This window comes from Pan troglodytes, chromosome 1 (assembly GCF_028858775.2).
Source record: "Pan troglodytes isolate AG18354 chromosome 1, NHGRI_mPanTro3-v2.0_pri, whole genome shotgun sequence".
In the NCBI taxonomy this organism is placed as follows: Eukaryota; Metazoa; Chordata; class Mammalia; order Primates; family Hominidae; genus Pan; species Pan troglodytes.
Window position 1 is genome coordinate 130208718 of NC_072398.2, and position 26014 is coordinate 130234731.

Sequence of the window (26014 nt, forward strand, 5' to 3'; positions counted from 1 at the left end):
ATTACAGTTATGATTGTGAAGTGTGCTATTTAAAAAAATTAACAAATACTATTGGCCAATTTAAAACATAAGATGTTAATTGCCTTCCTAATCTAGTATCCCATTTTTTTTTTTTGCTGTTTGTACACTAAACACAAAAGGTAAACTCTCCATTTTATCAATTCCCAAATGATAACTCATTAAAAAAAAATTAGTGCAAGGGGAAAAAGAGGGAGAGGACTTTTTGTATGTCAACAGAAAACCTGGTACTTTAAAAACTGTATTGTCACTTAATCCCAAAGCAATCTGAGTACTGAAGTGGCTTTTAGCAATCCACTTGCATTAGTTTATATTCACGTACAGCAAGCCAACTTCTTTAGCAGTTAAAGATTAATTGGTAACTCTGGAAAATGAAATTAAAAAGGATATTGCCTAAGATATAGTCACAAAACTATAGTTTTATTAACCAAATAGAAAGTTATAATTCTCCAACTTTTAGATATTGGTCTTCTCAGTTTAAAGTTATCCTCATAAAAGTTTTAACAAAACAATTTTTAACCAAAAACTATCACTTACATTGTAATTTAAGACTGGCTATAAGAAAGATACCTAAAAATGTAATAAACCAAAAGCTATAACTTATTATTGAAAAAAATCCTTCTTTTGGTATTTTGGAACTAAGGCCACCAATATTTTGAATCTGTCTGTAAGAAATACACCTGAAGCATCTATGTGATCAAAAAGGGAGCAATTTGAGATTTCTTATTTTTGATAAGTAAAATTTATAAGATGTAATTTAAGATCAAAATTTTTTTTAAATTTAAATTTCGTAAAATAAAATAAAAATGCTCCTGCAAGCCTTGGCATATACTAATTGCATAAGGACCATGCATTACTAGGGTATATGCAGAAAAGGAAAATAAATTCATGAAAATTTCAATCTGCATAAGTCAGAACTAAAGCAGTGATCATAAAACAATTTTAAAATCATTAAATGTAGGAATGAAAGTCATTAGTAGGGTGACTCCCCTCTCCCCTAGGAAAAATGTGTTGAGCCACCTTCACTGCAAGTCTCAAAGAATCCCTGGTCTCTGCAAGGAATGAAATAAAGTGGACTTGACCTTAGGTGATAAAAAGGCTTAAAATATTCAAAGCTCAAATGCAGTTTCCAAAACCAAAGAAGCAGCTGAATAAACTTTCAATTTCAGCCATTTTAAAAGCCAAAATTTCTAAAGTTACCGGAAGAACCTCCTTCCACTTACTTGAATGACAACTTCAAGAGTTCCTAAGCCCGGACACAGCAGCTTGCACATTTCTAAAACTAGAAATTGCATTCCTTTTCAGAGGGCAAATTGTGAGTAAATGCCAAAGTCTTAGGAGAATATGGAGTGTCCTAGAATTCAACAGAAGCTCACACTACAAGGGTGAAAGGACATTGCATGTCTAGGAGAAAATTCAAGGTAAAGGAGGGAAAAATAATCTGGAAATGTCAGTGAAAAGAAACATTACTGCTAGCCTGGTTATCTTGTTGTCCCTGAAACATGTAGAAGGTGTAAGAAGGATTCAGACACATTGTGAAGGTCTTGCATGCTTCATTATGAATGTCATGATATAGACTTACAGTGTCTGTTAAGAAAGACACCTGGTTGTTAAAATTCTGAAATAAATAAGTGGTACCAGCATATTGTTTGTAGTAGTGTATGTCTTGATTACACGTAAGATTAGCACTGGAGTAAATCCTAATTATACATAAGATTATTTCATTAATTTACTCCCAAAGGGACCTAATGACACATTTCTCTTTATCAGAAAGATAGATTTTAGATCTCATTAAGATCTTTTTGAGCTTGTGGTTAAAAAAGACCAATGGGAACCCAACGATATTTTTCCATACTTAGCATATATCAAGATGGCTTTAATCAAATACAGTTTTTTAAATCTGTTTATATAACAAATTCATTATACACATATACATCTTCTAAGCACTGGGAATACAAAATCATGACAGCTGGTAGGAACTTGCACACAAGTTGTACAATGTGATATGTATGACATAGGATAAAGTAATTCTGCTTTGCGGGACACTTAAGGCTTCAGAGAGAAAGTAACAATTGCATTGGATATTTTAGTTAGAGTAGGATTTTTGTCCCTCACAGAAAAGTCTGGTGGGTTTGGAGTATAAAGTACGTGGCAATGAAAAGCAGGAGACAGACTTTAAAAGTCTGTTGGTTCATGCTAAAAAGTCTGGGCTTTACCTGGATGGCAATGAGGCGCCACCAAGGTTTTTATTTTTCAACTTTTTACTTTGGAAAAGAACATTTTTTTTTTTTTTTTTGAGACAGAGTCTCACTCTGTCACCCAGGCTGGGGTGCAATGGCATGCTCTCAGCTCACTGCAACCTCTGCCTCCTGGGTTCAAGCAATTCTCCTGCCTCAACCTCCCGAGTGACTGGGATTACAGGCATGCACCACCATACCCAGCTAATTTTTGTATTTTTAGTAGAGATGGGGTTTCACCATGTTGGTGAGGCTGATCTTAAACTCCTGACCTCAGGTGATCTGCCTGCCTTGGCCTCCCAAAGCACTGGGATTACAGGTGTGAGCCACCATGCCTGGCCTATTTTGAAAAAATTTGAAGTCAAAATAATAGTACAATAAATACCTGTGAACCCTTCAGCTATATTTACCAATTGTTAATATTTTACCATGTTTGCTTCATCTCTCTACATATGTATTTATATGTAATTTTTTTATTTTTGCCAAAACATTTGAAAATTAAACATCTGGATACTTTGCCATTAAATCCTTCAATATGAATCTCCTAAGAATTAAGAACAGTCTTCTATACCAAAATACCATTATCACATCCAAGAAATTTAACCACCCATACAATTAAATGAACTACTACAGTCTATAATCAAATTTCTTTGATTATCCAATACTTTCCTTTGTGGTTGCTTTTTTTCCCCAGTCCAAGATTCAATCAAGTACCACACATTGCATTTAATTGTGAAGTTTCCTCTAATCTAGAATTATCCCCTACCTTTTTCTCCTTTCATGACATTGACACTTTTTAAAAGAATCCAAGTTAACAGCCTTGGGGAGGCTCTCACAAGATGTATTTGTCTGGATGTTTGCTCATGGTTAGATTCAAGTGAAACGTTTTTTGGTAGGAGTACCACATAGGTCATGTTCTGTATTCCCCATGGTATCAAATCAGGAGGAATATAATGTCAGTTTCAACCACAGATTTTTAACACATGGAACCTGTTTCTTCATTAGATCTATGTGTTAGATCAGTGGTCCCTAACCCCTGGGCCACGGGCCAGTACTGGTCCATGGTCTGTTAGGAACAAGGCCGCTCACAGCGGTGAGTGGCGGGTGAACTGTGGCATTAGATTCTCATAGGAACTGCACATGCGAGGGATCTAGGCTGTGTGCTCTTTATGAGAATCTAATACCTAATGATCTGAGGTGGAACAGTTTCATCCCAAAACCATCCCTCCCACCACCACCTCCAACCCCTGTTCACGGAAAAACTGTCTTCCACAAAGCCGGTCCCTGGTGCCAAAATGGTTGGGGACTGCTGTGTTAGATGATTCTGACAGTGGTATCAATGTCTAGGGTTTTTTGCCAAATGTTTCCAACAAACTAGACTGAGAACAGAATTTATATTCTCTCTGCCTCTTTCTTAGATGTTACTGACATGACCTTCTTATTCTCCCAATATATACACAATACATACCATAGTAATCAGTCTTTAATTGTCAGTTACATAGCTATGTTAACTCATGATGGCATGAGCCTTAACTGAAATAACTTGGTTGTAGACCATGCACTGACTAATTCATGATTCCAAATGCACTATTAAGAAAAACTCAACAGCATATAAAGTTATTAAATCACTCAGTAGGTGACCATAGTTTTGCTGTCACACAAAAAAGTTAACAGTCTGCTTTTAGCTAAAGCCACTTATTCTTATTCCAAACACTGTTTTAGAATTCTTGGCTTCAAATAGTACCTATCTTATAAGAAATGTGCAGTAAAGGATAATATACTTTTTCTTGAAGGAACTCAAATAAGTACAATGATGAGCATATAGGAACTATCTTTCTATTCCTGAAGAATATTAACTAAAACAGGTATTTCCCAAACTTGACTCTGTGTTTGGGAAAAAAAAGGGGGGGTTTCTTTTTTCTTTGAGACCGAGTCTTGCTCTGTCGCCCAGGCTGGAGTGCAGTGGCCGTGATCTTGGCTCACTGCAAGCTCCGCCTCCTGGGTTCATGCCATTCTCCTGCCTCAGGCTCCCGAGTAGCTGGAACCACAGTCGCCTGTCACCATACCCGGCTAATTTTTTCTATTTTTAGTAGAGAGACGGGGTCTCACTGTGTTAGCCAGGATGGTCTCGATCTCCTGACCTCGTGATCCGCCTGCCTCAGCCTCCCAAAGTGCTGGGATTACAGGTGTGAGCCACTGCGCCCAGCCAAAAATGTGGTTTTATGCTTACCTTATAGTTTAGTAGTATATATATTTATTATGTTAAATGGCAATTTTTTTTTTTTTTTTTGAGACAGGGTCTTGCTCTGTGGCCCAGGCTGGAGTGCAACTGGATCATAATCCACTGCAGCCTCAAACTCTTGGGCTCCAGCAACCCTCCTGCCTCAGCCTCCCAAGCAGCTGGGACTATAGGCGCATGTCACCATGCCCAGCTGATTTTATGTTTTGTAGAGACGGGGTCTCACTATGTTGCCCACACTGATCTAGAAATCCTAGCCTCAAGCCATCCTCTCACATTGGCCTTGTAAATATTTTTAAAACTACTAGTTATAAAAAATGTTAAGACCCTTAAAAGAAGTTAGTAAAAAAGACATACCTGAGTAAAAATATTATGTGTTTGGCTTAAAATCCACCTAGCATCAGCATCAGGTGCTACTATTAATTTCAAGGTCCCAACATAAACGTCAGAACATAAAGTCCAGAAGTGCTGTTCCTGTAAACTGTAAACTCCTTGCAACTGCTGTACCTGAAATATAAAGGAGAGATATTAACATCATAATCAAGGTAAGCACTCCCTTTTACTTAAGTTATTATGCAACATATCAGTAAACACGGATTCTATCCTCCATTTTAAAAAAAGGAAAGGAGGATGTTTGAATAAATAAATAAATAAATACTCTTGAGTACTAATTATGTGCCAGGTACCATGACAAGTATTTGGGAAATATAAACAAACACGTATCAAAATTTGTAGGACACACCTGACAGTGTGCCCCACAGGGAAATTTACAGTAACAATCACTTTATAAAGTCCAACACTTATTTATGACTTGGAAAAAAAACTATTAGAAGGACACTTCCTTAACTTAATATAGGCTAACTACCAAAAATGTACAGAAAATACGGATGAAACATTAGATGTATTCCCTGAAGATCAGGAAAAAGACAGATACCCAAATCACTGCTATTGTTCTGCATCTCCATATTGATCTGGAGGAGCTGAAATAAGATCAACAACCAAAAGTTACAAGAAAAAAGCTCAATGTGAAAAGATCTTTATAACAATTACAGCAGTTTACAAAGAAAGAGGGAGCTTCTCTGTGAGTGTGTTAACTACCTATCTCCAGAAATGGTCAAGAAGCTGTAATACCAACTTGATGTCATAGAGGAGATTTTGCAACAGACAGAAGGCTGGGCCAAATGCACAATAAGATCTTTTTCAGTTCTGAGATTCTGATTTTTACATAATCTACCTGGGAAGTTAAGAAAATGTTGATCTTATATCTATCAAAAATATTTATTTTTTGTCAGAATTTGATGAATGTAGTCATTATTTTCTATAAACTCCAAGACAGTTGATAGGAAACTGAGATAGTATCTACCATGCCTTCTTTAAAAACTGCTTTTATTGGGGAAAAAGATCAAGGTGTACTTTTTCTTCCTCTTTTTGGACTCTGACAACATAGCTGTTTTAGCCAGATATCCCTCCACATTTTTCTACATGGCATCCTCATGGATGAGGCCTTAAGCTGAGTTCCACTGTTAATGAAATAACCTGGTTGAAAAGATTTCTCCTACTTCCATATGTGGCAGTACAAGTACATGACTGCAGTTATCTTAAAACACAAAGTAAAGAATAATTCCTGTAGAAACTGGCTTAATTTTACAAATTAAAAAATGGGAGGAAAGTGTAGTTACAGATGAAAAGGGCAGTGTGGTACAGAAGAAAGAACATGACCTTTAGAGTCAGAGTGACGTGGATTAGAATCCTGATTCAGCCACTAGCATTTGGACCTAAGGTAAGCCTCAATTTTACCTAGGGAAAGGAAGACAATACTCACCCTGTAGTTTATTGTGAAGAAGAGAAACTCTCTCTCTATATATATATACACACACATATATAGGTTATATAACCTATATGTTATATATACATATACATATATGTATATGTATATATAACATATAGGTTATATAACATATATGTTATATATACATATACATATATGTATATATAATATATACATATATGTATATAACATATATAGGTTATATAACCTATATAAGTTATATATACATATATGTATATGTATATATAACATATGTTATATAACATATGTGTATATATACATATACATATATATATAAAACAATTAGTAACAATTATGCTGATTGATGCTACCTTAAAATAATAACCACAAATCTTGAATGGGCAATATGTAATTTCCCTGTATCAAAAGATTATTTTATACCTTCTCCTTTTTCCTCTAGCCTTCTGATCTCTCTGCATGATTACACTGCCTGGTACATTATAGAGAAAACAGAAGTAAAAAGAAAATCCCTTATCCTTTACCATTAAATCTACCAGTGACCTCTCATCTATGTCAGCATTTCTGCATTCCCTCAGAGGATCTAGTACCCCTGCTACTATCAACAGTTAATCCTTCCATTGTGCTTTGGGTTCTATCCTTTCTCATCTTCTCATGATGTCATTCCTTTAATAATGTCCTTTAGTACTATAACAATTTCTTCCTCTCAGACTGTTACCATCAGTTAATGCACATGTTCTAGAACTATGCTGTGCAATTCAAAAGTCACTAGACATATGTGACTATTTAAATGAATGGAAATTAAGTTAAAAAGAATCAGTTACACTAGCCACATGTGGTTGGTGGCTTCCATATTGGACAGTGCAGATTATAGAACATTTCCATTATTGGGGAAAGTTCTGCGGGATAATGCTGTTCTAAACATCCTACTTTAAAAACAAAAAAATACCCTCTTTCCTGATAGTACATCCATATCCGCTATCAACTCATTTCTCTGCTCCCTTTAACAACACTTCTTAAAGGAGTTGTCACTTCCCCATTCATTTTCTCCTTAATCCACTCAAATCATGCTCCCCTCTCCAACACTCCAATGAAATTGCTCTTAACAAGGTCAGTAATGGCATCCAGAATGCCAGACAATGATCACTTCTTGTTTTTACCCTCCTTGACCCCACAGAAATATTCAACACAGTTAATTACTTCCTCCTTCTTCAACTCTGTGATCCTACACTCTTCTGGTTTTCCAGCACACCACTAACCACTACCTTTCCTGGCTTTCTCACCTATGCTCCAAATTTAGAGTTGAAAGCAGAGCTAAAAGAGTAGAACTAGAACTTCTCCGGAGGTAATCAATACAATCTTGATGTTTTAGATGTTATTCATATATTGATGACTTATAACTCTTTCTGGTCCTAATCTGTACCCAAAACTCAAGATTTTCATATCCAACTACTTAAGTAACATTTCTCCTAGAAGTATAGTAGCCATTTCCATTTTAACATATCCAGAATAGAACTCATCATTTGGGGAGATTTTCCATCCTCAAACCTGTACCAACAAGGCCTTAGTCTCAGTAAGTGGCATTACCATCTACCAAGTAATAAGCCAACACTTTCTCTCCCCTCTGCTAATATAATCCACTTCCAAAAACATATCCCAAATGTGAAGAAGAATATTTATCTTCACTGTTACAACTGTAATCTAAACCACCATTGTTTTTCACTTAGAGGACGATAACTTCATAACTGGTTTTCTTTGCTTTCATCCTCCCTAGAATATGTTCTCTTCATAGAAAACACAATAATCTCTTAAAAACATAGGATTTATGACACTTCTATTGCCTAAAAGCTTTCCAATGCTTCCCACTGAGTTAGAATTAAATTTAAATCTATGACCCAAAACCCTAAGTGATCTTGCTCCTGCCATTCTCTCCAGGCTTTCAAGCCATTCTTCCCTTTATTTAATATGCTCCAGCCACAATGGCCTTTTTTATTCTGTTCTTCAAACACAAATTAAATCCAGCCATAGCACTTTTACATTAGCAATTTCCCTTGCCTAGAACATTCTTCTCCAGTATTTTCATATGGCTAGCTCTTTCTTGTCTTCAAGGTTTCAATTTCCTTGAATATAACTTCCTTAGTGAATCTAAGGTAGCCATCCATGACTATCACATCACTTTGTTTTATTTCTACTATAGTAATTCTCATTGATATTTTCTTATTTATCTACTTACTGTTTAGTTACTGTATTTCCCCACTGGACTGTAAGTCCCATGAAACAGAGGCACTGTCTGTCTTGTTTACCATCACCTCCCCAGTACTTTAGAAGAGTATCTGGTAGAGTGGGAGCTCAAAAACTCTATGTTGAATGAATATCTCTGCTATAGATATTCTATATTTTTAAAAACTGCTCAATTTCTAGATCAGAACAATTTCTACCACATTTTCTTTAGTAAAGTTCAATATTTTCCAACAATTTTATTCTGGTTTGTATAAATGACATTTCATGGTCAGCATTCAATCTTGGAAGAAATAGTCAATTATACACACATGTTACCCATATTTGTGAAAGTTGAAAATCAAGAGATTGAAAACAGCATAAAATCCAATGGTTTGGAGTATTTGAAACTCACCCTCTGATAGCACTGAGGCAGAGTATTTTCTAATAGGGGAGGAGTTCTCTGCATTAATATTCCAACAGATTCTCTTAAAAGAGGAATAACACTAAGGAAAAGGAAGACAATAATTTATTAAAGTCACATTCTGCTAATCCCATCCAGCAAGAAAGTAATAATATGCCTCCCTACGGTAGAATATAATAGGACTTACAGGAATAATATGAGAAAAAACAATCAACCAGTCATTGTTTTAGATTTTCCATGTGATCAGTAAATTATCCGAAGTAAAAGTAAAAGAGCTAGAGAAAATGTATTAATGTATGAAAGAGTAAAGCTATAAAACTGAAATAATATCATATCATCTAAACCCAGCACATTTTCAACTGTTAGTTAAAATATGACTCCACGTGGTCAGAACCTTCCAAAGTAATCATAGTAGCACTGATAAGGAAAATACAAAAAAATGAATACATCAGCCTATTTGTCCAATATCAGTCATATTTCATTACTTAAAAAATATAGAAGCCTGGCGATAACCACAGATGCAGTGAAATGAACTCAGCTCCTCTAGGGATGGTGCCCAAGAGTCTGCATGTGTTGATGTACTAGTCCTCAATTAGTATTTGAAACTACTGCTTTAGGCTATTTGGATGATTAAATGTACACAAAACAGGCCGGGCGCGGTGGCTCATGCCTGTAATCCCAGCACTTTGGGAAGCCAAGCTGGGTGGATCACAAGGTCAGGATATCGAGACCATCCTGGCTAACACGGTGAAACCCCGTCTCTACTAAAAATACAAAAAAAAAAAATTAGCCAGGCATGGTGGCGGGCGCCTGTAGTCCCAGCTACTGGGGAGGCTGAGGCAGGAGAATGGCATGAACCTGGGAGGCGGAGCTTGCAGTGAGCCGAGATCGCGCCACTGCACTCTAGCCTGGGTGACAGAGCGAGACTCTCCGTCTAAAAAAAAAAAAAAAAAAAAACACAAAACAATTAATAGTAGAATGGTGAGGGTGACTCTAATGCAATGCCTTTCTAATCTAGCACATATCCAATTCACCTTAGAGTTTTATTTTGTTTTCACTTCTGATATATTGAATCAGAGTCTTTGAGGGAATGTCCAAAAAGCTGTCCATGTGATTCCAATGACTCAGACTGGTAATGTACTGTTCTACTGCTTGAAGTAGATTGAGAGGGGAGGTCAGAAATAGCTTCACTACACTTAATAGCTTAAATCAGTGCTCACTTTTAAACTTACAGAATTTCAAAATTTTCAAAGTAAAACTTCTGATAATAGCTGTAGGTGGTGAAGATAAAAAGAACATCCATCTTTCAAGGAAGAGCTCATAAGAAGAGTAGAAGCAAGTGTACTTTTAGGACTGGTGTTATTTTGACAGATGGAAAGGAAAGAGAGGTACCAAGAAAGACCCAAAAGAATAGAGACAATGCTTATCTGGCTCACTATTATATTCTCAAGGTCTAGCAAAGTGCTGGTCATAAAGTGGGCCCAATTGTTGGTTAAACGAATGACAGAAATAGAGATAATCAAATGTTTCAGACTCTGCCCTGAAGAAGGGCATAGGGCACAGGAAAGAAATGAGGAGACTGTTTTCATACTTTAAGTGTATAGTGATAAGTATTTGGACAAGGAGGGTAACCATAGGAACAAAGACAAATAGGAAAATTAAGCAAATAGAAATAACTGGTGTCTAACTGGATCTAATGAAAGACACAGTGAGAGCAATGTTAAGGACAAACAGATTACTAAAAAATATGGAGAAGATGGCAGTGATGAGGATAGAAAGCTAAATGTGGACAGGAGTTTCAGTCACATTCAAGTAAAAATATTATTTAGCCAATAGTGATTTAAGAACCAAGAAAAATTAGATGTCACCCTTAATTCCTTTTTCTCCCTTAAATCACCAAGTTCTCGTGATTTAATATCCTAAATATTTCTTGACTCAGTTCCTTCCCCTTCATTGTACTATGCATGTCCACAATAATATCCATATCTTTTACGTGGATTATTATAATAGCTTCCTAAGTGGTCCCTTCAGCTCTAGTCTTATTTCCTCAAGTCCACGTAACAGGCAGCTTCAGTGATGCCTCCCAAGGACCCTGCCCTATGTAGTATTCATGCCCTATGTAAAGTTTCAGGACTTAGTGACTTGCTGCTAATGAACAGAGTATGACAAAGTGATGAGACATCACTGCCAAGATTAAGTAAAAAGACTCTGGCCTCTGTCTTGTATACCCTCCTCGTTTGCTTTCACTTGCTCTCTCATAGCTGCTGTGTTGTGAGCTGTGCTATAGTGAGGACCATGTGGCAAGAAACTGAAGGATACTTCTTGAGAAATACTAGACAGACCCTCAGTTCAACAGCCCCAAAGGAACATAATCCTGTCAGTAACCACTTGAGTGAGCTCAGAAGTAGATTCTCCCCCAAATGAACCTTGGAATAACTGCAGCCCCGGCTGCTACCTTGATTACTGCCTTGTGAGAGACCCTGAGCCAGGCAACATAGTTAGCTATGCCCAGGTTCCTCCTGAACCACAGAAAGTATAAGATAGTAATGTGTATTATTTTAGCTACTAGGTTTTTGGGTACTTCATTATGTATCCACAGATAACTAATACAACCATATTTTATAGAGACGTTAGACTAATCTACATAAAATAGGTATGTGACCCTATCCCTTTACCACTAAGAAATATGTCAAAAGTTCCCCACTACCTAGGGAATTAAGTGCTGGCTCTTTAACATAGTATATTTTTGGATCTGGCCCCTCTATCTTCACCTCCTATTAATCCTTGCTTCATATTTTAAGCTCTCCAAATATAACATACTTGTACTTTACCTTATGCTGTTTCTTACTTTCATGGTTTTGCTCAAACTATAACTTCTACTTAGAATGTCCCTAAGCTGCCCTACAGTCTTACATTCCTTCTTTAAAATCTCAAGTGTCACCTCTTTTAGGGTATATTTCCTGATCCCAAACTGTCTTCTACACTGTATGAAGTGTCTTCTCTGTGTTCCTATGAAAAAAAATCTGTGCTACCTACACTATTACTACATTGCATGATAATTACCAGATTGTGTTTCCCCCTCCCTCTAACCAGAAAGCTGCTTTAAGGTAGGAATTATCTTATTTATGTTTGTAAACCCAGCATCTCAGATGGTGTTTGGCAAATAAATGTTTATGGAACAGAATTTGTAGCTGAATCTGTTAAACATAATTAATTCATAAATTTTAAAAGTATATCTAAGGCTAGGGATCAATACTAAATCTTAAACAATATATGGAATCATTAGCAGTTAAGAAAAGGCACTAGGTAAAGAAAGTAAAGTCATAGTAAGTAAAACATCTGGAAAAGGGGGAAACATATTTCCAGCAACAGTAAATGCCTCAATGAAGAAAAACAGAAACAGAAAGAGGCCATTAGATTAAACAATGCAAATACTGGCCGGGTGCGGTGGCTCACGCCTGTAATCCCAGCACTTTGGGAGGCCAAGGTGGGTGGATCACGAGGTCAGGGGATCGAGACCATCCTGGCTAACACGGTGAAATCCCGTCTCCACTAAAAATATAAGAAATTAGCTGGGCGTGGTGGCCGGTGCCTGTGGTCCCAGCTACTCAGGAGGCTGAGGCAGGAGAATAGCGTGAACCTGGGAGGTGGAGCTTGCAGTGAGCCGAGATAGGGCCACTGCACTCCAGCCTGGGCGACAGAGTGAGACTCCATCTCAAAAAAAAAAAAAAAAAGAAAACAACAACAACAACGACGCAAATATTGTTTGAGGCCATCCACTGTAACATTTCAGGAACAGTAAAAGTCAGGTTGGAGAAAGAGAAAAAAAATGAGTAGAAAACAACTGCAAATGGACTTAAGGATTTTGACAGTGAAGAATATTGGTTATTCATTCATCTAAACTAAAGAGTGGGATCTGTTTCTACCTACTGTGTTGCTATTAAATAGCTGAAGACTTCCTGTGTTTACAAAAAAGGCAAAGAAAAAAATGATGGCATATTAATTAGGTACAATTCAACCATCATTTTTCTTTACTCTCTCCATCCTCATTTCTCAGGAAAAAAAAAGAATCCATCACAGAATGTTTTCATATATTAAACTTAAAATTTTTATCTTTTCCTAACTGTACTCAGAAAATGGGCACAAAAATAGTTCTCCTTGAATTATGTTTGAGAATTAGAAAAAAGGTTTTTTTCCTACCTACCTCGTAAGTTTAGTTATTTTAATAATTTCTTCTCCAATCTCAATCTAGGGAAGTACTAACAATGTTTAGATATCTGACGTGAAAATTACACTCATGGAAACCATGACACTTGGGTTCTGATTCTGCCATTAAATAGCTTTAAGCAAATCACATAGTCTTCCAGAGCATCAGTTTTCTCATCTATAAAATGAAGGAGTAGACTAAACATCCAGGCAATTTCTTTCATCTTTTATATATTTTCCATTCAATAAGAAAAAGTGGTTAAACTATAAAGAATACTAGAGAGAGAATATATTTGGAAATGAAAGAAAATATAAATTGTTTTTATATACTAAGCGGAAAAAAGCAGTGTCACCAAATGACACATAGATATACTTGGCAAAATGATTTATTCTATCATGATAGATAATCCAGCAAATGAATTTTATTAAGCAATCAATATTAAGTGATTATTAAGGATCTACTACTATATATCTGGCATCAGATTTTCTGGAACCAGGTGGGACCTTACTCTCAAGTTGTGGAAATGGTGGCCTAGAGCACCAAAGTAACTTGTTTAAGGACACAGCTATTAAGCAGGAGAACTAGAACAGATCAGGTCGTTAGACTCCAAGTTCAGTTTTGAAAAGTTCAAGTCAAACATCTGTTATATGCCAACCATGTAGCAAGCATGTGCTAGACACTGGAAATACAAAAATAAATAATATAGAATATTTCATCTCAGAGAAATTCATAACTTTATTTTTAATAAGCCTGCAGAGAAGGCAATGGAAATCAGGCATCAAACTTATTTAGGGCCAACCATTTAGAAGAAGGCACATATGAATTTAAAGCAACTACATATTATGCTTGTATCCATTTTCATTTTCCATGAACTTTTGGTAAATGGTTTTCTTAACTGGTATGTTGATAACTTCTTTTTAAACATACCTTTAAAAGTAAAGGGGAAGAGAAAAAGGAATAGAAGAGGCATTGACTCAACTGCAACAGAAGGCATACAGTATGAGAAATAACATTACTTAAGCAATAGGTGTGAAATAACTTTTGTGAACAACTTTTAAAAATTTATTGTTTTAGAATATTCAGGTTTAGTCTAGTTGTTTCCCCCAAGGAGCTAAAACACAGTAACAGATGGTGAATCCCATCTATAATAATCCTTGAGGAGATCAGCCTTAAAACATTAAAGACATTCCCTTAGACAGTCCAACAGTCTCTTAATAAGTCACCTAGAAAAAACATCTACAGATTTATCCAAATCTTTGTTCAAATTTTTATGTGTGTATTCCATGTGTGTTGCCTTCCAAAGTCTGCTACTCCCTGCCACCACCTTTTTAAAAAATAACCTAGTACTTCCTTTTTTCCTCCTAAAATTCGCTTTCACATGAGGCCCTTAGTTTGAGGACTCTAGAATTAGTAAAGAAGTTACATGATCACAAATAATATCATATTAGAATTAAAAGGAAATTTAGAGATCACTCATTTTAACACCATTCAAGAACAATATGTAGATAAACATTTTAATAAAATGTTAGAAATAAACATATATTTTAAAATTAACTAAATTATAAGACATCATCACTGATATAAGGAAATAAAATTATAGTGCATTTTTATCTCTTTTTTTCATTAGGATCAATTGTGGTTTTTATTGATTTGCTTATACTGAAATTTGGAATGGTTGCCTTTTTAGGTAGAATTTTAATAAAATCTTTACACTCAACAGCAGCAAGCATTTCACCAAAGCAAATGGATATGTCACACTAACTTTCTCCAATAGCAATTTAAAAATAATGCAAGAATTTCAGCTATAGGAGCAATAACTAGGTCATAAAACTATGGTAGAGAATAAAGGTACTTGCTAAATCACACGGTGATAACGCAATTTAGAATAAGGCCAATTTCTATAATAATTTAAAGAGTCATAAAAATGTAAAAGAAACCTTTAGAAACTCTAGTTTTTGCCTTTTAAAATTGTGTTTAGCTCAGGAGTTTGTGTCCATATTTTTCTGATTAACTATTGTAATAGAGAAGCATAAACCAGATTTTAGCTTGGATCTATCTAGCCATAATGAAGGGATATGTAGAAAAAGACAAGCTTAGCAAATTCCTGACTGAGCTAAGACTTAGAGCTACATCCAAACCCAAAAAGTAAGCATTTGGAAACAATTAGAGGTTCACTTCTGGTTGACTAACCCAATTCTAGCATTCACAATGAAGCACCATTTCCCTATCATAAATAAAAAGAGATGAGTCATTAGGTATGAGTTTACCAGTAAAACAGGGCAATGATTTTATTCTTCAAAAGCTGAAGGTAAATCAAATTTATAATCTTACAATCATAAACATAATATTAATTTGAAAGCTTTACCCTTAAATGCTAACAGATTAAATAAGCAGTAGTTACTTATTACTCTTTACTGCCAGTAATTTTACAAGTAAAAATATATTCAAATCTTACTTCAGAAGCAGCTTTTAGTGAAAGAGCCTCACTACTTCAACAGTAAATAAAATTATCTACCAGTAATCATAAACAAACCAAACAAAAAAGGGTATGCATTACGAAAACTTCTGAAGAACAGTCTACTGACAATCACAATGTTTAACAATAAAAAATTTCAGTTAAAATTATTACTTAGATCTGAGAATAAATGTCAAGTAATATTAATTAAAACATGATTACAGATTCATCTTGATGAATCGGCTTATGAGCTAAGTTTTCCTATATATTATAGGGGTTCTTACAATCTATAAACACAAAGAAAGAAAATTATACTTTTAAAAATAAATTTTAAAAATAAATTTGGCATATGTTGTATACCATATTTTCAGGGGACAAAAAAGCCAAAGAAAACTGGCCCATAATGGTAACGCAATTCACATTTAAATTAAATATTCAGTCACATTTGCATAAATATAATTAATTCATAGTGATGGATAATTACCTATTAATCCAGAATTTCATAAGCCTTCTATAGAATAGATAACCAAAAATCTTATCACCTGGGATTGTGCTTTACTTTATAATTATACTGTGTTTCTGAAACCTCTGGCTCAAATCAATGCATATTTATAGAGAACCTACTTTACCAATAATGGGGATATTAAGATGCCCTAAGGTACCCCTAGAACTTAGAGCCGAAGTCATGAAAAAGTCATCCTTTTCCATAAGCTTCTGGAACTTAGTTATAACACCTAATGCATCTGGTCTTTGGACCAAAAACACCAGTGTATAATGTCGAATTTGTAAATAATTAGTAATGTCATTGTTTAGATAGCACTTAATAGTTTTTAAAATGCTTTCATAAATTTTTTTTAATTTAATCCTCACAACAACCTTAAGTAACCTTTAAGAAAATGTTAAAATCACTCCCTCATTTTACCGATGAGAAAACTAACTTGGAGAGGTTAAAATAACTTGTTCTTTGTTATACATAGGTAAGAGTTAGTGGCAGAGTTGGGTGTGACACTGCCAAGACAAAAACTCTGCACACACTGCAGTATCTCATCACAGTTATGTTCTCTAGAGTGAAGAGAATAAGAATGAAATGCCATATTCATTTTATTCCTAATGCCCAGCACAATACTTAGAACATAATAACCACTTAACACGTCTGCTGAAGAATGTATTATATACTTAGAAATTCCAAATGGCAGATTACTGACATCTAAACTAGCCCTTGTTTGACGTGACTTTCAACCCTTCACAATAACAGCTAAATAGCGTAACAGTGAAGAGCCTCCCAATTCAGTCATATCTAAAAAAGAACCTCTAATAAACAGAAAGCAAAGTATCTTATCCTCCATTCAAACATACATTAGAAAGAATTATACTTAGGAACAATCAGCATTCTCAATTCTCAATGTGCAATTTATCTTAATAGAAGCTCTTCTCTTCATTTTTATGAATAAGAAACTAAAATCACACCAGCAATATAAGTAAAAATTAAATCTTAAAATGGGAAGAGACTAAAGTCAATACAGTATTGGGCAAAAAGCTCCAGAAAATATACACGGCTTTGAGAGAAGATCAGGCAGGAATAAATTCATATTATTCATATTAAATATGGTAACATTTGTATTGAAATGCTAATGAGACCTGGAGGAACCGCCCCACTCCATCTGAAAGCAGCGGTTAGGTAAGGATGGACACAGGCAGGAGAACAAGCTCTTTATGCAAATCTGCATTTTAAAAAGCATAGAAGTCAAGAAACAGGACCTTGTTTAGAAAAACCAGATGAGACAACAAGAAGTACTTGTTAAGACTATCAAAATCGAATGAATAACCATTCAGGTAGCTTCAGAAATGACAAGTATTAGCCCAGAACAAAAAGGTCAGCAAGAAAAATCCAAAAGGAATAGGACCAAAATGCTAATTAATCCCTGGTTTCAACTAGCTATCAGGAATCTGAGTTAAACTATGTCTACCTAGTTGTAGTTGTCTGCCTTCATACTGCTATAAAAAACTACCTGGGACTACGTAATTTATGAAAAGAAGAGGTTTAATTGACTCACAGTTCCACAGGCTTAACAGGAAGCATGAGTAGGAGGCCTCAGGAAATTTACAATCATGGCAGAAGGGGAAGGGGAAGACAGGACCTTCTTCACATGGTGACAGGAGAGAAAGAGACAGTGAAGGGGGAAGTGCCACACACTTTTAAATCATCAGATCTCATGAGAACTCAATATCACAAGAACAGCAAGGGGGAAATCTACCCCCATGATCCAATCACCTTCCACCAGGTCCTTCCTCCAATGCGACATGAGGTCTCAGTAGGGACACAAATCCAAACCATATCACTAGTACAAGTTAAAAATGGTATACTTATATTTGATCCAATCTACATAGTGTTCAAACCCTATCATTTCCTCACAATATGGTAATAGAGCTTTGACTCTTAATGGCCGAGTATATTGCTGTGAAAAAATTCAGCATCCAGGAAGGACACTGCAGAAAAGGAGAAAAGGGCATCTTTAAAAGTACAGTTAATCTTTTGTCCTCTTAAATGATGCAGGTAGAACCTATCCAGGATTTGGTTTAGGAACTGGCCCATCAGGTAGCCAAGAACTAGTCATTCCAAAGTAACTAGGGAAGACATAGATGAACTATATCTCTTTGTTTTTTTTTCTTGCCTTTTTTCTCTCTGTCTTTCCCCATTTGGTGATGAATGAGTAAGAGTCAATTACATGAAACAACATGTCACGGTACTAAGAGAAGACTAACTTTAAGTGGATGGTGTCTGCTTCTCAATAGCCTTCCTTTAAGAAAGGCAGGCAAGAATTAACACTTTTACTGAAAGTGTGGCAGGCGCTGTTCAAGACTTTATATACACATCTTAACCCATTTAAGTCACACACAACAAATTATGAGGTAGGTATTATCATTGTCCCCATTTTAAAGATGAAAAATTGAGTCACAGAGAAGCTAAGTGACTTGTCCTAGCTCACACAGCTAAAAAGTTAAAACAGCATTTGAACCCAGGCACTCTGGCTATACAGTGAATTTGTGCGTGTGTGTGTGTATGTATGTTGTGTGACTTAAAATAGCACAAATTAATTATCTTGCAGTTCTGGATGTCAGAAGTCCAAAATACGTTCCATTGGGCTAAAATCAAGGTGTCACAGGCTCTAGAAAGAATCTGTTTCCTTGACTTTCCTGACATCTAGAGGTCACCTGCATTCCTTGGCCCCGGCCTCTTCCTCCATCTTCAAAGCCAGCAACATAGCCTCTTCAGATTTGTCTTTGATTCTGACTCTTCTGCCTTCCACTTCCATCTTTTAAGATCCCTTTTTTATTATATTGGGCCCACTTGGATAATACAGAATAATCTCCCATCTCAAAATCTTTAACTTAATTACATCTGAAAAGTCCCTTTTGTGAAGTAAGGTAATATATTCACAGGTTTCAGGGATTAGGACTTGGCCATCTTTGGGGCCATTCTTCTGCCCAGCCATTCTTCTTACCCTAGCCAGGTGGGTAAGGAGGGAGAAATCAGGAGGTTGTTGGCAGGACCTCACTGGCCAGAGGAGGGTCTGAGTTAGGTCTTCCAGGTGGGAAGACTTTTCACAACATGGAGAAGATTCCAGGCAGGCTGAGCAGCACGAACAAAGGCACAGCAGTTACCACGAGCCTGGCATGAGCACACTGGGCAGTAGGGAGACAGCTCTAACTGAAGAAAAGAGGTGCACCTTGGAGCATTATGGGAAGCAATGCTGTGGAAAAGTTGGGTTCCATTCTTCTTCAACTACGAGACTTGGAGGGTAGTGCCTCCTTTTTCACAAGCAACATTTTAGTATAATTTGTGGATCTTCTTTGCTGAAAATTAGGAATGGATTAACTAAGATTCTATAACAAAGCTTTTTTTTCTGATTAGCATTTTTCTGTCTTCCCTGATTCCTTTAACCTGATTCCCTTTTTCGTTGTTATTTGTTGTTATTGCTTTGCTTTTTCTGAATGAGTTCTAGCTTTGTAGTAGACAAAGGGGTACTTTGTGTCAGTACCCTGACATACCCCTCCCCTGCTTCGCACCCCTTTTCCTTCTAACTGCCAGCATTTCACCTAACATCTTTCTCTAACCCCAAAGGTTGCTTTGCATATCTGCCAAGTGGAAAAAATCTGATTCACACTCCCTCGCTTTTCAGCAGCTGTCTTCCAACGACTGAGGAGTTGGTCTATAAATCCCATTTCCCTTCTTCCCCTCCAGTGGGATAACTCTGAAACATGACTCCTACGCTGGCTCCCCGAGTTACTCAGCAACTTAAGCTCCTGTTGCCTATAGTGGTAACTTAATTGACACTGAACCCGATGCTGGCTCCTTCCCTTCCCTGTCTCACTTCTCCACTCCTCTACAGGTGTTTGTTAGGATCACCTCCCAGATAAACTACTTGCACTTGAATCCATGTGACAGGGGGACATGAATCATGTCTCTAGGGCAACCCAAACTAAAATAGGATTTCATCAACATAGTGAGTGCTTTTAACTAGTCAGGGTTAAAGTTATAAAAGTGACTTTGTGGGCTCTTTCAGAGAACTTTGCCTACAGTAAAGTCCTGATTTTAGGAGAAGCTGATTTTTAAAGTGTATAAAAGGACCAGCCCACAGAAAAAAATGCAAAAGCTCAGGAAAACATGAACAGTAAAAATAACCCCAGTGGACCTTGGCAAGAGGCAGTGATAGAAAACAATGTGAAAGTTTTCTGCCATCATAGAGCTGACTGGTACAGTCAAATGACATGACCAAAAACAAATCTCTGACACCCAATTTCCATTCTGGGCCCAAACTCCATGCTGACTTCCAAAGTTACATGTTTAAGTAAACCTAAATTGTGAAATAAAAACAAAGAAAAAGAACTCTTATTTAACTGATTACCTAAAATACAAAATTTTAAATATCACTGTGAGAATATATTTTTTATTGAATATCTCAAAGTAAGTTAATTGCTACTTACACTGGATGCTAACTATATTAAAATATTTAGTTGCTGAGGTATGACTGGAATTCATGTTTCCAAAGGATTAGTTAAGCAAAACAACAGATTAATTTAAGGGCAGGCTACACCCAGTGGTGGAGAGTTTGAAATTACACACAGATTAAGAGTGACCATTAAAACTAAAGAACCACTGCAGCTCCCAGCGTGATCGACACAGAAGACGGGTGATTTCTGCATTTCCAACTGAAGTACCTGGTTCATCTCACAGGGCCTGGTTGGACAGTGGGTGCACCCCGCGGAGAGCGAGCCGAAGCAGGGTGGGGCATCACCTCACCCAGGAAGCGCAAGGGGTCGGGGGATTTCCCTTTCCTAGTCAAGGGAAGCCGTGACAGACTGTACCTGGGAAAAGGGGACACTCCTACCTACATACTGCACTTTTCCCATGGTCTGAGCAACCGGCAGACCAGGAGATTCTCTCTCATGCCTGGCTTAGTGGGCACATACCCACAGAGCCTTGCTCACTGCTAGCGCAGCAGTCTGAGATCGACCTGCAATGCTGCAGCCTGGCTGGGGGAGGGGCATCTGTATTGCTGAGGCTTGAGTAGGTAAACAAAACAGCCAGGAAGCTCGAACTGGGAGGGGCCCACCGCAGCTCAGTAAGGCCTACTGTCTCTACAGACTCCACCTCTGTGGGCAAGGCATAGCTGAACAAAAGGCAGCAGAAACTTCTGCAGACTTAAACGTCCCTGTCTGATAGCTCTGAAGAGAGCAGTGGTTCTCCCAGCATGGTGTTTTGAGCTCTGAGAACGGACAGACTGCCTCCTCAAGTGGGTCCCTGACCCCCATGAAGCCTAACTGGGAGACACCTCCCAGTAGGGGCTGACAGACACCTCATACAGGCGGGTGCCCCTCTGGGATGAAGCTTCCAGAGGAAGGATCAGGCAGCAATATTTGCTGTTCTGCAGCCTCCGCTGGTGATACCCAGACAAACAGGGTCTGGAGTGGACCTACAGCAAACTCCAACAGAACTGAAGCTGAGGGACCTGACTGTTACAAGGAAAGCTAACAAACAGAAAGGAATAGCATCAACCTCAAAAAAAAAAGACATCTACACCAAAACCCCATCTGTAGGTCACTAACATCATAGACCAAAGGTAGATAAAACCACAAAGATGGGGAGAAACCAGAGCAGAAAAGCTGAAAATTCTAAAAACCAGAGCGCCTCTTCTCCTCCAAAGGATCGCAGCTCCTCACCAGCAACAGAACAAAGCTGGACTTAGACGAGTTGACAGAAGTAGGCTTCAGAAGATCAGTAATAACAAACTTCTCCAAGCTAAAGGAGCATGTTCTAACCCGTCACGAAGCTAAAAACCTTGAAAAAAGGTTAGATGAATGACTAACTAAACAGTGTAGAGAAGACCTTAAATGACCTAAGGGAGCTTAAAACCATGGCATGAGAACTTCATGACGCATGCACAACCTTCAATAGCCTATTCGATCAAGTGGAAGAAAGGGTATCAGTGATTAAAGATCAAATTAATGAAATAAAGCAAGAAGACAAGTTTAGAGAAAAAAGTAAAAAGTAACAAAGCCTCCAAGAAATACAGGACTACGTGAAAAGACTAAATCTACGTTTGACTAGTATACCTGAAAGTGACAGGAAGAATGGAACAAAGTTGGAAAACACTCTTCAGGATATTATCCAGGAGAACTTCCCCAACCTAGCAAGGCAGGCCAACACACAAATTCAGCACATATAAAGAACACCACAAAGACAGTCCTCAACAAGACCAACCCCAAGACACACAATTGTCAGATTCGCCAAGGTTGAAATGCAGGAAAAAAATGTTAAGGGCAGCCAGAGAGAAAGGTTGGGTTACCCACAAAGGGAAGCCCATCAGACAAACAGTGAATCTCTCAGCAGAAACCCTAAAAGCCAGAAGAGAGTGGGGGCCAATATTTAAATTTCTTAAAGAAAAGAATTTTCAACCCAGAATTTCATATCCAGCCAAACTAAGCTTCATAACCGAAGGAGAAATAAAATCCTTTACAGACGAGCAAATGCTGAGAGATTCTGTCACCACTAAGCCTGCCTTACAAGAGTTCCTGAAGAAAACACTAAACATGGAAAGGAACAACCGGCACCAGCCACTGCAAAAACATGCCAAATTGTAAAGACCATCGATGCTATGAAGAAACTGCATCAATTAATGGGCAAAATAACCAGCTAACATCATAATGACAGGATCAAATTCACACATAACAATATTAACCTTAAATGTAAATGGGTTAAATGCCCCAATTAAAAGACACAGACTGGCAAACTGGATAACGAGTCAAGACCCATCAGTGTGCTGTATTCAGGAGACCCATCTCACATGCAGAGACACATATTGGCTCAAAATAAAGGGATGGAGGAAGATCTACCAAGCAAACGGCAAGCAAAAAAAAAAGCAGGGATTGCCATCCTAGTCTCTGATAAAACAGACTTTAAAACAACAAAGATCAAAAGAGACACAAGAAGGCCATTACATAATGGTATAGGGATCAATTCAACAAGAAGAGCTAACTATCCTAAACATATATGGACCCAACACAGGAGCACCCAGATTCATAAAGCAAGTCCTTAGAGACCTACAAAGAGACTTAGACTCCAACACAATAATAATGGGAGACTTTAACACCCCACTCTCCATATCAGAACAAGACAGAGGGTTAACAAGGATGTCCAGGACTTGAACTCAACTCTGCACTAAGCGAAATTAACAGACATCTACAGAACTCTCCACTCCAAATCAACAGAATATACATTCTTCTCAGCCCCACATCACACTTATTCTAAAATTGACCACATAATTGGAAGTAAAGCACTCCTCAGCAAATGTAAAAGAATGGAAAACACAACAAACTCTCAGATCACAGTGCAATCAAATTAGAACTCAGGATTAAGAATCTCACTCAAAACTGCACAAGTACATGGAAACTGAACAACCTGCCCTGAATGACTACTGGGTAAATAATGAAATGAAGGCAGAAATAAAGATGTTCTTAGAAACCAATGAAAACAAAGACACAATGTACCAGAATCTCTGGGACACACTTAAAGCAGTGTGTAGTGGGAAATTTATAGCACTAAATGCTCACAAGAGAAATCTGGAAAGATCTAAAATCAATACCCTAATATCACAATTAAAATAACTAGAGAACCAAGAGCAAACAAATACAAAAGCTAGCAGAAGGCAAGAAATTCCTCTATGCAAATAAACTAGAAAATCTAGAAGAAATGGATAAATTCCTTGACGCATACAGCCTCCCAAGACTAAACGAGGAAGAAGTTGAATCTCTGAATAGACCAGTTAACAAGCTCTGAAATTGAGACAATAATTAACAGCCTACCAACCAAAAAAAGTCCAGGAACAGACAGATTCACAGCTGAATTCTACCAGAGGTACAAAGAAGAGATGGTACCATTCCTTCTGAAACTATTCCAATCAATAGAAAAAGAGGGAATCCTCCCTAACTCATTTTATGAGGCCAGCATCATGCAGACACCAAAGCCTGGCAGAGACACAACAAAAAATGAAAATTTTGGAACAATATCCTTAATTAGCATCGATGCAAAAATCCTCAATAAAATACTGGCGAACCAAATCCAGCAGCACATCAAAAAGCTTATCCACCATGATCAAGTGGGCTTCATCCCTGAGACGCAAGGCTGGTTCAACATATGCAAATCAATAAACGTAATCCATCACATAAACTGAACCAACTACAAAAACCACATGATTATCTCAAAAAATGCAGAAGAGGCCTTTGACAAAATTCAACAGGACTTAATGCTTAAAAACTCTCAAACTAGGGATTGATGGAATCTATCTCAAAATAATAAAAGCTATTTATCACAAACCCACAGCCAATATCATACTAAATGGGCAAAAACTGGAAGCATTTCCTTTGAAAACCGGCACAAGACAAGGATACCCCCTCTCACCACTCCTGTTCAACATAGTGCTGGAAGTTCTGGCCAGGGCAATCAGGCAAGAGAAAGAAAGAAACGGTATTCAATTAGGAAAAGAGGAAATCAAATTGTCCCTGTTTGCAGATGGCATGAATGTATACTTAGAAAACTCCATCATCTCAGCCCAAAATCTCCTTAAGCTGATAGGCAACTTCAGCAAAGTCTCAGGATACAAAATCAATGTGCAAAAATCACAAGCATTCCTATACACCAATAACAGACAAACAGAGAGCCAAATCATGAGTGAACTCCCATTCACAATTGCTTCAAAGAGAATAAAATACCTAGGAATCCAACTTACAAGGGATGTGAAGGACCTCTTCAAGGAGAACTACAAACCACTGCTCAATGAAATAAAAGAGGACACAAACGAATAGAAGAACATTTCATGCTTGTGGATAGGAAGAATCAATATCATGAAAATGGCCATACTGCCCAAGGTAATTTATAGATTCAATACCATGCCCATCAAGCTACCAATGACTGTCTTCACAGAATTGGAAAAAACTACTTGAAAGTCCATATGGAACCAAAAAAGAGCCCGCATTGCCAAGTCAATCCTAAGCCAAAAGAACAAAGCTGGAGGCATCACGTTATGACTTCAAACTATACTACGAGGCTACAGTAACCAAAACAGCATGGTACTGGTACCAAAACAGAGATACAGACCAATGGAACAGAACAGAGGCCTCAGAAATAATACCACACATCTACAACCATCTGATCTTTGACAAACCTGACAAAAACAAGAAATGGGGAAAGGATTCCCTATTTAATAAATGGTGCTGGGAAAACTGGCTAGCCATATGTAGAAAGCTGAAACTGGATCCTTTCCTTACACCTTATACAAAAATTAATTCAAGATGGATTAAAGACTTAAATGTTAGACCTAAAACCATAAACCCCCTAGAAGAAAACCTAGGCAATACCATTCAGGACATAAGCATGGGCAAGGACTTCATGACTAAAACACCAAAAGCAATGGCAACAAAAGCCAAAACAGACAAATGAGATCTAATTAAACTAAAGAGCTTCTGCACAGCAAAAGAAACTACCATCAGAGTGAACAGGCAACCTACAGAATGGGAGAAAATTTTTGCAATCTACCCATCTGACAAAGGGCTAATATCCAGAATCTACAAAGAACTTAAAACAAATTTACAAGAAAAAAACAACCCCATCAAAAAGTGGGAGAAGGATATGAACAGACATTTCTCAAAAGAAGACATTTATGCAGCCAACGAACACATGAAAAAATGCTCATCATCACTGGCCATCAGAGAAATGCAAATCACAACCACAATGAGATACTATCTCATGCCGGTTAGAATGGCGATCATTAAAAAGTCAGGAAACAACAGATGTTGGAGAGGTTGTGGAGAAATAGGAACGCTTTCACACTGTTGGTGGGAGTGTAAATTAGT

General features: G+C 37.2%; 1 protein-coding gene across 5 annotated transcripts in view; it reads right to left on the bottom strand.

Annotated features, from left to right (window-relative positions):
- Positions 1-26014, bottom strand: part of SLC30A7 (solute carrier family 30 member 7) — a 99790-nt gene that overhangs the window by 25343 nt on the left and 48433 nt on the right. For 3 of the 5 annotated variants that reach the window (XR_001707961.4, XM_009426398.5, XM_063798955.1), the window contains exons 9-10: positions 8934-9024; positions 4852-5001 (exon numbers count right to left, since the gene is read on the bottom strand). Coding sequence is in view for 2 of the 5 variants with exons in the window: in XM_009426398.5 (XP_009424673.1) it covers positions 4852-5001; positions 8934-9024 (241 nt within the window). In the remaining 3 variants the exon portion in view is untranslated. The remainder of the gene's footprint in view (positions 1-4851; positions 5002-8933; positions 9025-26014) is intronic. The other 2 variants (XR_010153005.1, XR_008539747.2) reach the window with 1 other exon arrangement.